Source organism: Harmonia axyridis, chromosome 1 (genome assembly GCF_914767665.1).
Source record: "Harmonia axyridis chromosome 1, icHarAxyr1.1, whole genome shotgun sequence".
NCBI lineage: Eukaryota > Metazoa > Arthropoda > Insecta > Coleoptera > Coccinellidae > Harmonia > Harmonia axyridis.
The window spans coordinates 74,613,412-74,630,775 of NC_059501.1; the positions used below are offsets into that span (position 1 = coordinate 74,613,412).

Here is a 17,364-nt window from a genome sequence, read left to right on the forward strand (position 1 = left end):
GTCCATTCAATGTGCCGTACTGGACGCGTGCGAAGAGGCAGCGTGGTGCTTATCTCTCGTTCTTTTCAGCTGGTCCTTCGAGCGCGGATTCGACCGCGGGCACTAGTGACTCGAGAGTGCGGAGAGCGCGTTTCTCTCACGGTGGCATCGTACAAAAATATTCGAGGACATGGAGGTTAAGTGGAAAGGACAGTTTGTTCTGTGAGTGATTTTTTTGAATTTTTGTTTCGATATTTCTTAATTTTTTTTTCGGATGGGTACCTATTTCTTAATTTTTTTTTCGGATGGGTGTTTCGGGGGTTCACTTTGGGTTGTCGGCGGAAATTCTTCCCTCTTGTAGTGATTCGAGTAGAAGATAAGATATACATTATAAAATTACAACCCTTCATACTAAGTAAGGAACTTTTGAGCGCATCTCCATCCATGCACCAATTGCACCCTTGGTGACCTCAGGGTGAGTCTTTGACTTGTACATATACTTCAACGGTAGATTTTTGAGGTCAAAAGGAACACCTCTTTTTTTTTAATTTTTCCGATTTGGCCTAGATGAAAATATTTAGCCATTTGAAATTTCCATAATTAGCTATGGAAACCTGGACACTGAAGTTTTTCCAAGCAAAATAAATATCATGTTGACCATCATAAACTCAATTTTTCCATTCTTTTTGGTGAACGAAGTAGTATTTATAATACAAAAAAAAAAAGAGTTACCACAATTTCGTTGGTGATAAATATTGAATATTCTTGATTTCTATTCCATTTTCAATAATAATAAGAATTCAGCTAGCAACCACCCATATTATATAGGCTCTGATATTCATCTCCAATCATTTATTAGTTTATTTCATTTCGTACTGAAATTACCCATTTAACTTTTCATATAAATAAGTAAATGATATTCATCCGTTCCAATTTCCAACGTTGTCAAGTTGACAAATATAGAACACCCTTAACAAACATTCCAAATGAAAAGTCCCGAGCTTCATTTCTAAATTTTTAGATGTGACAATTCAGCAAATGTTCGCAAATTTTTGAATTTCACAGAAAATTTAGTTTGTTTAGGAAGAAATTACTCGAAACCATTAAACGAAAAAATTAGAGGAATATTTTTGTTTTTTAAAATGGTCCATTGTTAATTAATGATTGTTCAACTTAGTTCTGAGAGTTGAATTTTTCGAACTTTTGTTATCGTTGTGGAATTTAACGGTCACAAGGAAGGAACTGTAGCATGTGGTTGTAATCTTGTGTTCGGAGAAGATCAATGAAAAACTATATTCCGAAAATTATTTCTTTGTATGAAACCATCTGCCAGATATAAATGAAAATTACATTTTTTTATGGATTTTCAACAGCCTGTATATTTTCAACTGAGCTGAATCTGAAAAAAATGGGGAAAAAAGTGTTTTTTTTTACCTCAAGAATCTACTGTTAAAATATATGTACACTTTTAAGTCTCACCCTGTAGGTATAATGACTTTCAGAAATTTCTTAAAATGTCCTCTACTTTTCTTGACATTCCTACAAATTCGAGTAATACGAAATATTTTCTATGAGTATCAAATCATATTTGATTATTATTGAATTCCTACACAATACTACAAAGATTTTTCATTGTTATAAATTACAAGTTATTTCGTCCCATATATTTGTCTCTGTAATCTTTTTTGGTAATCTATACATATAGAAACCCTGTTTCTGTATTTTCAATAAATAGGCAGAGAATAAAAGTGTAGCAGAATACACAAGAAAGCATTTTTTTCTGAATATGCCTGTTTTAGTTGAGGGTTTTCATAGGTAGATTAAACTCAGCCTGGAGCAACTTCTAGATTTGATCAAAAATGGGTAAAAATAAAAACAATTATTTTTCACCATTTCAAAGTGATCTCTCAACAGAACGAAGTCAGGGCCCAACTTATGAATAAATCATAAATTAATGATATGTTGGTAGAAAATAGAATTTTTTCTACAGTAGACATGTTTTTAATAATACAGGTGTAAAAAATTTGATTTTTAATTTGGAATTGCTCATCCTCTTTACATATATTTTATGTTTTGTATTTTGGAATGAGTTGAAATATCTCATAAGTTGAGGCCAATGATAATTTCTTTCCATTGATAGATTTTAAGTTTGCCAATATTCCTCGAGTGTAAACATTATCAACGATGAGATAAGTGACATTTCTTCAATGAAATCAATGAAAAAGTTTACAGTAGTAAAGAAAAAGCCTAAATATTTATACTAAACAGATAAACAGTTACTTAGGAAATCTGAATATAAACAAACGATAAGCTCTTCGCATATTTCTAATTGCAGCAGAATTAGTTGCACTATTGAGATTCTGATAGATCATTTCTTGCATAATTTAAATACCATTGTTATAACAATTGGTTATTACTCCTCACAGCAATTTCTCCTCTTCTGTTCGATGGAAAACGGTTGCACTGAAGTGGTAATTTAAATACTTATTAATATTTCTTTTCCAATATTCGTCTTGAATTTTTATGGTTCTGATGATATGATCATCTTGAAATTCTGCATGGATATCTAATACCAACACTCAAAATCTAAACCCTATCGATTCTTTCGTAACGGGGAAATGTTGGATAATTATTCTTCTTGATTTCATGTTGATTCTTGAAATATGTCCGATTCTGGTGACGAGATCACCATGAAATTTGCTATGCAGCTTGGAATTGTTATTTTACATCTCAATGAAACATTTCAATTGGATCGTCACTGTAGTTTTGAAATGATAAGAAAACTATACAGGGTGATCCAACGAAAACTTTACACCTCGATATTCCAACTTTAAAATGAAAATGTGGAAAATCGCTCGAATCTCTGATTCGAGGGGGAACAGTTTATCCGCTTTTTTCATCCCCGTAACTTGAACCCCCTAACGGGGTGAGTAAAATCCCCTGTTGCGATACCTCATTTTGAAGATCTTATCGAGAAATATCTGACCCTGAAATTTCGCTTCAAAATATCCATCGATAATGAAATAACAGCGAAAATAGTGAAAGAGGCAATGTAGAATTCATCTCGACAATATAATTCGTATCCGACACATTTCAATGGTATTGGTAGAAAGTACTCTTTCACTATTTTACTTGGTATTTCGTTATCCTAGGAAATTTTGAAGCGAAATTTCAGGATCAGATAGTACTCAATAAGATCTTCAAAATGAGGTTTTTTAATACCCCTATCCCTATTCAAAATCAAAGGGTTGTACTCACCCCCATTGGGGGGTTGCAGTAACGGTGTCCGAGGGAATTTTCTCATTTTCAATTCGAAGCCGGAAAAAAAGTGTTGAGTTTCCGTTAGACCACACTGTATATTCACGCAACTGTGATGCGAGCCTATCGATTTACTAATAACGGGTGTTTTTTTTCGAGGTATATAACTTTAAGTTGGCATTACTATTCAAGATGGCGACCGATTCAACAGCTGTCAAGTGGTTCATTCTCAGTTCAGTTTGGCAATTCATCATGAATAGACTCACGCCTGAACAATGCTTGCAAATAGTGCTATTCTATTTCGAAAATAATGGTTCTGTGCGGAATACGTATCGCGATTTTCATAAGCGAATTTTGTTAAGCGATGAAGCGCACTTCTGGTTGAATGGCTACGTCAACGAACAAAACTGCCGCATTTGGAGTGAAGCTAATTCTCAAGTGTATGTCGAAACACCGTTACATCCAGAAAAACTGACTGTTTGGTGCGCTTTATGGGCTGGTGGAATCATTGGTACGTACTTCTTCAAAAACGATGGTGGCCAGAACGTTACAGTCAATGGTGATCGGTATAGAGCCATGATTACTAACTTTCTCATTCCTGCATTGAACAACCATGATGTCCAGGAGTTGTGGTTCCAACAAGACGGCGCAACATGTCACACAGCTCGTGTCACAATAGATTTATTGAAAAACACGATTGGTGACCGCCTAATTTCACACCCTTTACCATTTGGAAGACAACATTCGCCGTGTTATTGCCGATATACGGCCACAAATGTTGGAAGAAGTTATCGAAAATTGGACGTCCAGATTGGACTACATCCGAGCCAGCCGTGGCGGTCATATTCCAGAAATCATATTTAAAATGTAATGCCACAAGATTATCTTGCGGATAAATGAAATTCATGTCAATCGAATAATCCATCGTTGTTTTATTGCAATTTAAAGTTCTATAGCTCTAAAAAAACACCCTTTACTTCCCTTCGAGAATTATCGAATTTACAGACGGAAAACGTCTTAGTTGAATCAAACCTTTTTCTTGAGATTCAAAAATTAAATACATATCCTGATGAAATGATTCAGTTCGGTAAAGTTATTGTACTGTCGTCTAAACAAAAGCAACTTTATTTAATTATACCATAAAGAGTTCAGAGCAGAAACTTTTATATTTCTTCGCAAAATCAAATAAAAACATCATTCCACAGATAATAATAATGTAGTTCATTATTCGAGAATCCATAAGATTTTTCATGGAAGGAAGTCGTATAATAAACTTCCTTCAATGTAAAGAATGAACACATTGGATTGACACATGAAAGAAAGGATTTCTTGTGTTCGAAGAGTCTTTCATGACTAATTTGACTTGACCCCTGACTTGGACAAGAATCGAAGTGACAGTATAAAGAGAGCCGGCTTGGTTTGGTGTAGATAATTTCTGCAATTTCAGAGAATCTGAATAAATAAATAATTATTATCAATTTGATTATACTTTGGAAGATTCGATTATTTTTTATGATTCCTTATTTTTTCAAGTTCCTCTTTAGAGACGCCTTTATGAAATATCGGAAAAAGTTCACATATTCCTTGGAAAAAGTAGGTAGATACCAACTTAGGTTTTAATCAGCAAAAGTTATTCTGTCAGAAGTTCAGCTTTGGTTTTCGTGACACAATTGATTTCGAGAACATAAAGAGCATATTATCCATTCTTAAACAATTTCGAGCTAGATATCATTTTAATTGTAAAAACCGGAATCATAGAGAACTCATGAAGAATATCGACAAAAAAAATCTTGCAACGCTTGCAAATAGTCCAATTTTATTTCGAAAATAATTTCTGTGCGGAATACGTATCGCGCACTACGTCCATTTTATTTTGTTTAGCGATGAAGCGTACTTCTGGTTGAATGGCTACGTCAACAAACAAAACTGCTGCATTTGGAGTGAAGCTTATCCTCAAGTGTATGTCGAAACACCGTTACATCCAGAAAAACTGACTGTTTGGTGCGCTTTATGGGCTGGTGGAATCATTGGTCCGTACTTCTTAAAAAACGACGATGGCTAGAACGTTACAGTCAATGGTGATCGGTATAGAGCCATGATCACTAACAACTATGATGTCCAGGAGCTGTGGTTCCAACAAGACGGCACAACATGTCACACAGCTCTTGGCACAATCGATTTATTGAAAGACACGTTTGGTGACCGCCTAATTTCACGTTTTGGACCTGTGAATTGGCCTCCAAGATCTTGTGATTTAACACCGCTAGACTACTTTATGTGTGGCTACGTAAAGTCATTGGTCTATGCGGATAAGCCACAAACCCTTGACCATTTGTAAGACAACATTCGCTGTGTTATTGCCGATATACGGCTACAAATGTTGGAGAAAGTCATCGAAAATAATTGGACGTCCAGATTGGACTACATCCGAGCCAGCCGTGGCGGTCATATACCAGAAATCATATTTAAAATGTAATGCCACAAAATTATCTTGCGGATAAATAAAATTCATGTCAATCGAATAATCCATCGTTGTTTTATTGCAATTTAAAGTTCTATAGCTCTAAAAAACACCCTTTACTTCTGAAGTAGTAAAATTTAAATTGAGGTGTAAAGTTTTCGTTGGCGCACATACATAGTATGCATGTCGTGAAATTTCGTGAGATGCAAATAAAATAAATCATTGTGTATAATCTGTTTTTAAGATTATTTGAGATATTTTGCTAGGTATACAAAATGAAATAATAAACGTTACATCTGCACCGTTTTTCTCACATAGTTTTCCACGAACGTCATCGTTAGTATAGTAACACAAAAATAACCCTGCGAAAAAAATCGAATAGCTAAGGTGGCGACTGATCCAATTCCGAATTTCCTTTTTATAACCTCCAACCTGGGTCAATTCGGCAGTAAAACCGATCGGCAATATAAAATCCGTTTGCTTCCTGCAGACACAAATAAATCTTTATTGCCGTTGTTGAACATTCCATTCGGAATTTTTCAACCTGGTTTCGGACGCCGGGAAAACGTAAAACGATATTGCAGGACTGCACGGTGACGGTACACAGAGATAAATCCATATTTTTTTATTAATAAAGCACTTATTTGGAGGTTATTCATTCACAACAATTACAGCAGATTTATATTTGATATATTCATTGATAGTTAAATTATGCATTCAAAAAAATTTATTAATAGAGAATAAAATATTTGTTCGTTAAGGTATTTGATAATATTTAATATATTCCGGTGATAAATAATTTATATGAACTCACGCTATCCCCACCAATAACATAAATTCAGTGTCAACAAATTTTCATCTGGTTGTTAACGAACATTTGCTATTTAATAATAAACTCCTACAAGAGTTCAATAATTAATTCACTCAGAATATAGGATTTATTAATAATTAACAAACTAACATAATTCTAGCGATCAAATCTGTGGAAAAGTTTAAGGACACATCCCTCAAAGAGAAGCGTATCTCCTTGAAGGATATGTCCTCGAACTTTTCCTTCGATTTGAATTTCCTTTCCAATCAAAAAATCTGTGTTACTATGGGCTTATTGAACGCCGCTTAGCACATCTGTACTGAATTTTGGATTTAGATCGTTTGTACCTGCTTAGTTATTAGTGATGTTGGCAGAACAGTGGTTAGAGTGAACAGATACAATCAAGATGACTATAGGGTTCAAACCCGGATACCCTCAATATGAACTCTAAAAAATTACCTAGTTTGGCAAACGGTTCTTTTCAGACCTTAACAATCGGATAATAGAAACAACCAAAATAATTATCTAAGAAATACGTTAACCATTACTGAATTGAAATATTATTTTTATTCAGCATGGATACATATTACATGTAAATAAGGTTCATTAATTATTACTCAATGATATATTAACCTCAACTATATTTATTTCCTTCAAATGGATATTTCTTCAGCAATATTAATATAAGTTATGCGTAAATAAATGAAGTGTAATAATAAATGATGATTATTGGTGGGATTTCAAATAAATTATTTATTTCCATGAAACTAATATTTGTTTGTCCATATATTGAATTTATGATTTATTAACTGTAATGCATTTTCGATTATATCAAATGAACATTTCTCTCAGTGTATATTTCTGCTTTTCTTCTCCTCCCTCAAAAAGTCGATTTCTCGGTAAAGGACATGGGTGCTTTATGGTTGAGGTTTCGGATCGCTACATAATGGGATTTATAGATGTTTGATGTAATTTCTCCGCTTGTTAGTAGGCAGCGTTCGCAGACTTTCAAATCTGCAGAATTCCCAGTTTCTGGCAGGTCAAAGGAGACGTTTCTAAGTATTTTCGTCGGTTATTGGAATTGACGGCGTATTTTGCCTCACAAGATGAAGATACGGCCATCGTTCAACAATTGAATGCGGTTTAGGAATACTGCGAATTTTGTGACACAGTGCTTTAATATTTAGAGAGCAGAAGTGGCCACACCGATGATTTTTTTTCATTATAAAGTGTTTATCATCAGCGGGGCCGCCGCCTGATATTTTTTGGCCGTCCTGCTTTACCTTATTTATCTTAAATTTCTTTAGAGGAGCCTCTGTTATTCCTCTCATGCATCTTTTCAATTTCATATGGAACCCTCCTTTTCAACTTGAAATCACCTTGTCAAATTTATCAAAGGACGTTTTGTCGATTTCATCAAAAAAAGTCCTGAATTGTTTAAAAGTATGACGCTCTATAAGTATATAATAAAAAACGAAGTAGGTCTTGAAGGTGCAATTCAGTACCTATTTGAATTTTCATAACTATAGTTGAAAGCGCCTAATTGATTCAAAAAAATATTGGCCCATGGAAATTTTATCATTTTACTACTTAAAAACATTTTTGTGATGAAAAGTATGCCTTGTTTTTTTAACTGATTTTGATGATGATTTCATTGCAAGAGTTTTTCCGAATATCATTTTTTTTTCCATTTTGAACTATTACGATATGCAGCGTGTTTCATTTTAATTCTATTCGCTTCATTTTTTTTTGTATGCGACAGTATTTTTTCATTTAGAAACAAAGATATCAGATATCATCTGATATCTGATCTTCAGCTCCTGTTGAAAGACAATTTTCCAGAGCTGTTCTTACGCTTACAAAAACCCGCAATAGGTTAGGCGACAAATCTATAAGATTCCTCATGTGTCTTAGATTCTGGATGGAAAATTATGAAATCAAACAAACCCTAGAGGCTTCTCCATATTAAGAAACTTTGTTCTTTTATATTTTTTTTTTGTTATGATTCATGGTGATTTAATTTATGGTTCTATTTCAAAGAAGTTGAAATTTAGGGTTTTTTTATACAATTAGTTTCATAAATAAAAGTGTTTTTTGCAAGGTTCGTTCTCATTTCATCATTTTCTATTGATGTGACACTGCACAATAAAACTGCTAAAAATCAAGTAGTTTGATATGATTCAAGTACTTGATAAATAAATATGTACTTGACTTAAGATTGAAAAACCACTAATTGACTTACGCTTGACTTGATTTCAAGTACCTTGAAAATCAAGTCAAGGCGTTAATCCTTACTTAATAATGGAAAGATAAACGCTTCAACAACGTTTAAAAATTGTTGATTGTTTCATCAAAATCGGTGCTCATTCATGAATACTGAACACCGTTTAACAAAGTTTAGAGCAACCTTTTTCACGAATTCACCCTGTAGCGAAGCACCTCGAAACACCCTGTATATCATCTACGGTTTTAAGAATCTGTAATTTTCTCCGAAAAAAAAATCTGAGATAGTTTAAAAAAAAAGAAATACAAAGAAGAATATGGTGTGAGAAAGTTCGGATCGTGTATCAAGATTACCTAATGTGGGAACAACCCCCGCTTCGATTTAATGAAGATGATCTCAAGTTATTTGTCCAAATTGGTAAACTTCCGTTTTATCTACCTGATTCTGGCTCACCGCCCAAAAGGGATAGGTCCACTATGAATAGAACAGATTATTTCCTAATAAGATTACGAATGAATGGAATTTTTCAACCAGTTGAATACGTTATTTTTTGATCTCCTTGTACCATCACTTAATTTTTTAATTAGAATTGCTTATTCTACTTGTGAATAACTTGATTATTTAAATGAATGCCAGCTGAAAGCGTTATAATAAACTACGTCAATTTTTGTACTTTCATTTATCACTAATGGGAAAATTTGAAATATTATTTTTTGTGGATAGTATTTGCTCTGTACTCAATCATCTCGAAAATGGAACATTCTATGAAAAAAATTCGAGTAACTTTTTTTTTAGGGAACCTCTGTTGATTTCAGAAATGAAACACTTTTTTCGAGAGAAAGAGAGTGGTGATTTTCAATAAAAAAAAGGATTACACCCCTATATCTCCAACACTGAATAATTTTGGCATGGGGCTCTCGCCTAATTACATTAATTGCATTACATTATCAAGACTTCAATACCAAAAACATAAAATAATGATTCTAATAATACTAGAGTTATTAGTAAAAATAGTTATTTATTATACAAGGGAAAAAAGTATTAGATTTTAGCTCGAGGTTATGTTTTCTCTCGACGCGTAACGGAGAGTCAAAATCTAATATTTTTCCCGTGTATAATACACTATTTTTTTCTGTGACAGGAAAAACGACAATTTAATAGTGAAAGAACATATTATTACAATATATTAGTCAGAATGTTATCGATATAAAATTTGAATTTTAAAACAAGTAAGCTGCAATTAGACCTGCGTTGCTAAGGAAACCTTCAAAGTAATCAAATAACTGTCAATTTAATTTTGTGATTTGATTCAAAAATTGCGAACTCGGTATCTAATAATGGTTTAGTAGTTATTTTGTTGAATAATATAAAGTTAAAAAATGTCTGATTCCGAGTTTTCTCTGACTCCACCGCAGTTGATAGATGCAGCGCTAATAGCGTCATGAAAATTGTTGCCAGCTAAATCGCGGAAAATTTACGAAACCGCGTATTCATGATTTATGGAATGAAAAATGAAATGAAGAAGTCATATTTTGTTAACTATCAACAGAGATAAAATGTCAAATGTTTTTCCCGTCACAGAAAAAACTAATTTTTTTCAAATTTTTCCACCCTGTATTTCGAAAACGAAGCTTGTTAAGATATATGTTTATAGGAATTTTTTCATGAAAAGAGTTGTTCTATCTGCCAAACGCCGAAGTTATTGCACTAAAATCTGGACCACCTTATATGGGAATGAAAATTTGATCGATATTTTAAATGGGAATGTGTTTTATTTACGTTAACTTTCGGAACTACAAAATTGATAACCCTTTTATCATACTATAGTATTTCTTACAATTTATCATTGTGGGTTTCCCAAAAGCCACAACGAATCATCAAAGCGCGAGCATAGAAGAACATAATTAGCTTTAATGTTGATATACCTTCATTCATCGAGTTCTCGGTGATCTACGCAAAGGAATTTTCAAAGCTCAACTCCGTCTAGTTGTGGGTCGTTCTATGAACCGAAATTGTCGGTGCCTCTGCCTCTATCGCCCTATCAATGTAACTCTCCGAGATCTCTTCTTCTTTCTCCATTTTAAATCCGATGCGGCTCGCTAACAAGCGGCATCTTGGGCAGCCTCAAGGCTAACCTTTGTCGGTGACCAAATTCTACCAGAGGCGAGTCTTCCACTTGAAGGATGATGGATCCGTCTACAGAAGAAATATGCATCCATTGACTTTTTACGACGGTGCTTTGAAAATTGAAAGTGCTTCGTAGAAGCTCATTTGATTTTCAATTGAAGATTTTGATCGGTTGGTTTTTTTATCAACCACGTCTGGCCACGGTCGTATGATTGGCCATGTCTGGAGTTGGCGTTTTGATTGAACGCAAAATTTAGGGTCAACTATAGAATTCTACTTAACAAGTTTAAGGATTGCTAATAATCTGATTATCTGAAATTTTTCATGATTTGATAAGTGAAAACATTAAAATTCAGGAGCTTTTGATCACCTTTCCATTGACCCCTTGGAGACAGTTTTGTGGTCTTCAAAGGAATAATTGGCACATGAATACAAGTGAGCTCAAAAGCTGCTTCCTGCCTTTACGTCTCTTCTTTCCTGTTCAGTTGATTTTTTTATATTTTGCTTGGATTTTCTATGGTTTTGACGAAGCTACCAATATAAAAATTTGCACCAAGCTTGAAATTATTATTCTATTATCACGCCGAGAATCTCAACTCGTTCTATTGTTACTTAAATATTAGGTATTCTTCTCGATATTCTGCCTGATTTTATATAGTTGGTTCTGGACGATGATATCTACCGCCTTTACCTAAAATGAAAATATTATATACACAGTAACACACTTGTTCAATATAGAAGACTGAAAAGTTTTTATATTTATTGTTAAATCAAATTTTAATAACGCAAATACACACACAACTAATACAACAAAACACTCCAATGTCAACATTTATAGTTCTACGTTTGCTCAACTTGGCGCTGCATTCTTAATCTCAGATGCCTATCATTAGAATATTTCGCATGAAACTTGAAGTTATTATTCTTTATATAACGGGTGTTTTTATTCGGGGTATATAACTTTAAGTTGGCATTACTGTTCAAGATGGCGACCGATTCAACAGCTGTCAAGTGATTTATTCTCAGTTTGGTTTGACAATTCATCATGAATAGACTAACGCCTGAACAACGCTTGCAAACAGTGCAATTATATTTCGAAAATAATGGTTCTGTGTGGAATACGTATCGCGCACTTCTGGTTGAATGGCTACGTCAACAAACAAAACTGCCGCATTTGGAGTGAAGCTAATCCTTAAGTGTATGTCGAAACACCGTTACATCCAGAAAAACTGACTGTTTGGTGCGCTTTATGGGCTGGTGGAATCATTGGTCCGTACTTCTTCAAAAACGATGATGGCCAGAACGTTACAGTCAATGGTGATCGGTATAGAGCCATGATTACTAACTTTTTCATTCCTGAATTGAACAACCATGATGTCTAGGAGCTGTGGTTCCAACAAGACGGCGCAACATGTCACACAGCTCGTGCCACAATCGATTTATTGAAAGACACGTTTGTTGACCGCCTTAATTTCACATTTTGGACCTGTGAGTTGGCCTCCAAGATCTTGTGATTTAACACAGCTAGACTAGTTTCTGTGAGGCTATGTAAAGTCATTGGTCTATAGGATAAGCCACAAATTCTTGACCATTTGGAAGACAATATTCGCCGTGTTATTGCCGATATACGGCCACAAATGTTGGAAAATGTCATCGAAAATTGGACGTCCAGATTGGACTACATCCGAGCCAGCCGTGACGGTCATATGAAATCATATTTAAAATGTAATGCCACAAAATTATCTTGCGGACAAATAAAATTCCTGTCAATCGAATAATCCATCGTTGTTTTATTGCAATTTAAAGTTCTACAGCTCTAAAAAAAAAACACCCTTTATATATGTATACCAGGACTAAGTATTTGGCATACAAATATTAGGTGTTTCTTCTCCAATATTCTTCTTGAATTTTCTTCAGTTCAGATGACGTGATCACCTAGAAATATTGCATGGCTCTTGTAGTTGTTATTTTACATCTAAATGCAATATTTTACGCCTAGTGTTATTTTGTCCAATAGGTCCAAAAATGAATAAGTGTTCAAAAGCTTCTAATGCAAGTCAGTGCACTGCTCATTTTCTCTTATTGATGAATGAAATACTTGCATCATCAAATTTGACTCATTTATAAGAGCATATTGTAATCAGATATGAGTTTGACCTTTAACACACAACTAGAAACTTTTAATTCAGACGATTATTGTATTTAATTTCAGTGAAATCTAGTCAAATACTTACATATACATACTGAAAGACCTCGCGAAAAGTTTTCACCTGGTGCTTTTCTGAAATTTTCGCATTCTTTTTCAAAACCTCTATGATAAATATTCAAACGCAATAATGTGTTTATGGATTATTGTTCATTAATCTTTTTCTTCTTATTCTAATGATATATAATTGACACATACTCATGGTTCGTTTGTTCCATCCACTATGAAGTGAAATAATTTATTGTAGAATATAATAAAATAGAAAAGAATTTATGAGTTTATATTGAATTTTCGGAGATAGGAATTTCCCCATCTAGCCAAGAGTTGCATGTGATACTATACCGTAAATCTCTCACAACATTCTTCGAGGTATTTTCAATATTTCGCAACATAACCAACTCCAACAATGCACCTGTCTAGAAGTATGTTGAAGATTACCTTCAGAATCCGGTAGCTTTCTTGTTTACATTCAGCAAACATTTTGGGATACGGTAATGCATACTGCAACAACGGTATTCTTAGGATGTATAGGATCTATAGGTCATGAGATTCGACATAACCGACCGGTCTAGATACCAAATTATTCTAAGATGAGCCTGATAATTTGTCAGTTTGGAAAATTGATTGATCGGTAAACTTTGAATTAAACAACAAACACAGTCAATTGAGAATTTTATGGTAATCATTGGGGCCGATACGGATAATGATCTCTTTTTTCAAGTAAAATGGTATGCCACTGAGATATTTCAGGCTAAAAATAACATAAAACAATTAAACAAGCATTTTTCATTTCTTTAATAGATTATTTTTTATTACATAGTCCTTGGGGTCATCTAATTTTTCCGAAAAATTCCAAAAAATATCATAATCATATGGCAATAAATATCCGAGTCAAAGACGAGGATTTTTGCACCTGCACGAATGCTTTTCGTTAAAAATATTATTTTGCATTGTATTTGTTCGATTTTTTCCTAGGAATAATTGAATGCCTGAGAGGTATTCGACAAGACTATTTCATTAGACAATAATTACTTTTTTTCTGCTGATAGCAACGAGCAACTTAAAAACGATTTTTGATTTGAAATATCTCAGTGATGTATCCTATTTTTTCTTCCACATTATTGGATATAGTGAAAATTTTAAGTCATGAAGATAAACAAAAATGGACATTTCTAGTATAGTTCTCAATTACACAGGGCAGACATGCAAACGACCCTATAAAAGTCTGTAGAAATTTATAGTTTCTTGATTGAAGTACTCGCAATAGAGCTGTAACAGATGTGAATAATGGTTTGAAAAGGCCATAAAGTCGGTTAAAGTACCTTGAAAATAATTGTCTTCTGTGTTAAGGAAAATGTTACTTGTGTGATTTCGAGAATTTACGAACATGTGGTCAGAGTTGATTGATGAAAAAAACAAATTAAATTGATGATGAATTGAGGAAAATAATACCATTCTTCATCGTCAGTATCTTATTTGCTAAGCTTATGCATTTGAAAACAATTTAAAGTACACCCTACCTACGATGCATTCATTTAATTTAGGTATTGTCTTAACTTCTGAACTGAATTGTTATTATTCTATATTTTTGACTCTATCCATTGTTAGATGATAGCTGACATCTAAATACGTTTCTATGAATGTCGTTATTCAAACATTTCTTTGAAACTTGTCAACGATTCGTTACTTGTTCTATTGATTTATTATTTGGGCACAGAACTTGCACGAAATTTAATTTTTTCAATCAGCATAACTCTTAATTTTTTTTTTTTGATTTTCATTTAAAGATAATTATTATAAGATAAAGTCCAATATTCACTTTTAGTGACTTACTGAAAACGAGGTCCGAACTGCAGAGAAAATAATATTATCCTGTGCATTAAATTTTCGAAAAGCATATTTATCCTCAAAAATTACAATCACCGGTAAAAAACTCGGCCACCTAAAATTTTGCTGAAGTTTGTTAACCAAGAACGTAATTTTTCATTGATTTCAATTATTTCTAAGATGTATTCTTTGGTATTGAAACAAACTTTGGAAAAGTTTTCAGAAAATGAGGATAGCCTATTTATACGGGGTGAAAAAAACATGTATTTGTAGTTACATTCTCTTCGCCATCTTTCAGTTTTTATTTCACCTTTATATCCTGATTCCTTTTGTAAATAAACGTTTTCAAATAAAAGCCTGGAATTGTTTTAGAGGAAAAATTCAATAGGCAATGTTTTAATATTCAACAGAAATTCGAAAGAAAAACATAATTGGCATTTTTCAATATTTCGTATGCCCATCTCTAGCGGAAATAACAGCTTGCAATCATCAGGAATTGCGTCATATTCAGATTGCAACGCAAAATGCAGTTCGTCAAGTGTTTCGGGTAGTATAGGACGACAACGAATGTTTCTTTGAATTTCAATTGGATTCAGACCCGGGCTACGTGCAGGCTATTCTAATCGTTGTATATCAATCTCATCCAAATTCTGGTTGACAATATTTGCTACATGCGGTTTTGTATTAAAATGAAGCCATCTCACAGAAATAGAGAATAGGGAACTACAGCTTCTTGAACAACGTCTTGTATGTAACGTTGAGCATTCGGAGCTCCGTTTTCAATAAAAAAAATACATAATTCGGTACGTGCAGTTCTTGATATACCGATCTGTTTCTTAATAGAACCTGACTTTTATTTGAATACGTATATCTACAAAAGAAATCAAGATATCAAGCTGAAATAAAAACTGAAAGATGGCGAAAAGAATAGTCTTTGTAATAAACTGAGCGTAAACTCTACAAATTTCCCGTTCCAAGGAGTGTTAAGAAATTAGACCACAAATACATGTTTTTTTTTCACCCTAAATAAATACCTAAGCAATCAACATTTTTGGAAAACTTCTCTGAAGTTTGATTTAACACAAAAGAATTTATTTTCAATTGGGCGTAAAAACATTTGATATTGATGAAAAATTCCGAAAGTTCATGGCCAACGTATCTATAGATGTCCCTTCGATATTTGCCATATTTAGGGACCACGGAAGATTTTATTCAATGTTCTGGTCAAAATTGGACGAACGTTTAATAATAAAGACCTAAATAAATAATGATACCAAAATTTCAAAACTACCAATAGAAACACCGTTCGATGATGAAACGAGTTCCAGAAAGATTTCACGATATATCTGGTACAATAGGTACATAGCCTAGAGGCAGTTTAGATAAGTATCGATGAGATGCGCATTATTATTACTTCCTAAAGTGCGTTCTTAAAAAGCATTATGATTAAAGGAGTTGATAGAACCCCGAAGACATCGAAGATAATCATAAAGTAACCTAGGTATTTATCACCTGGTCCCATGCGGAGAGGAGACTTCAACGATAGACCTAGCGAGAAACTTCCCATTGCATTGTGTATTTATTAATATGGAGCGAGAATTGACAATTGTCAATTGGATTATCTGTCGAAATTAAAAAATTATGCATTTTCTTGAGAAATATTCAGTCCTTTAGACAAGTGCCCAAATAGAGCTTGAAGGTTCTTGTTTTCGGTCAAAATTCAATGTTATTATTACATTAATTTCCAATTTGTATACTAGCCAAGTAGTAAATAAATATTATTTTTATTATTTATGTCTTTAGTGTCTATAAGGTTTTCTTGGGAAAGTGATAAGGGTCATAATTTTGAAGGCATCGAGCTCAAATTTGGCGCGAATATACGCGTATACTTTCTCCAGAAGTATATTGATTTTTCATAATTTTGGACGATCATTTCGTTTGTGTTTTTCGAATTTTGGTAACAGTATAACTCTTCACATTATTCGAATAACAGAACATATAAAACATTTCACAGTTACTCTAAGAGTCTAAGACTATCAACAAAAAGTCACATACCTACTCACTGCAGCTTTAGGATGATCTACGTGACCTGATGAGGTTCATTTTTTTGTATATTACGCAAAGTTCATACACCAATTCCTATTATGGAAAGTACTTCATCATCTTGTATGTTCGATGTTGTTTTATTGTAATATACATTAAGATTCAAGAGTCCTATTATTAATCTTATCCTTTTATGGAAATCTGAATACGGTATTTCGTTTTGAGTTATACCTAAATTTTTTGTCCACTGTGAGATGAATTCGCTTCGTTCTTTTTTAACTAGAATTAGGATAATATTCAATTTTTGAAATTTTAATGTTACTATCTACTAATTATATTCCATATTTCATGAATGAGCAGTAAATGAGGTATTATTCTTGAAACTCTTTCACAATAGAAATGTTCACACTTTACCCAAAATATATAAT

The 17,364-nt window shown here is 33.3% G+C and overlaps 1 protein-coding gene across 5 annotated transcripts in view; it reads left to right on the forward strand.

Annotated features, from left to right (window-relative positions):
- The window catches only part of LOC123688552 (papilin), a 123,804-nt gene continuing 106,440 nt past the window's right edge, over positions 1-17,364 (forward strand). For 4 of the 5 annotated variants that reach the window (XM_045627127.1, XM_045627125.1, XM_045627124.1 and 1 more), the window contains exon 1: positions 1-201. In XM_045627127.1, the coding sequence (XP_045483083.1) occupies positions 170-201 (32 nt within the window). In that variant the 5' untranslated portion in view covers positions 1-169. The remainder of the gene's footprint in view (positions 202-17,364) is intronic. The other variant, XM_045627123.1, reaches the window with a different exon arrangement.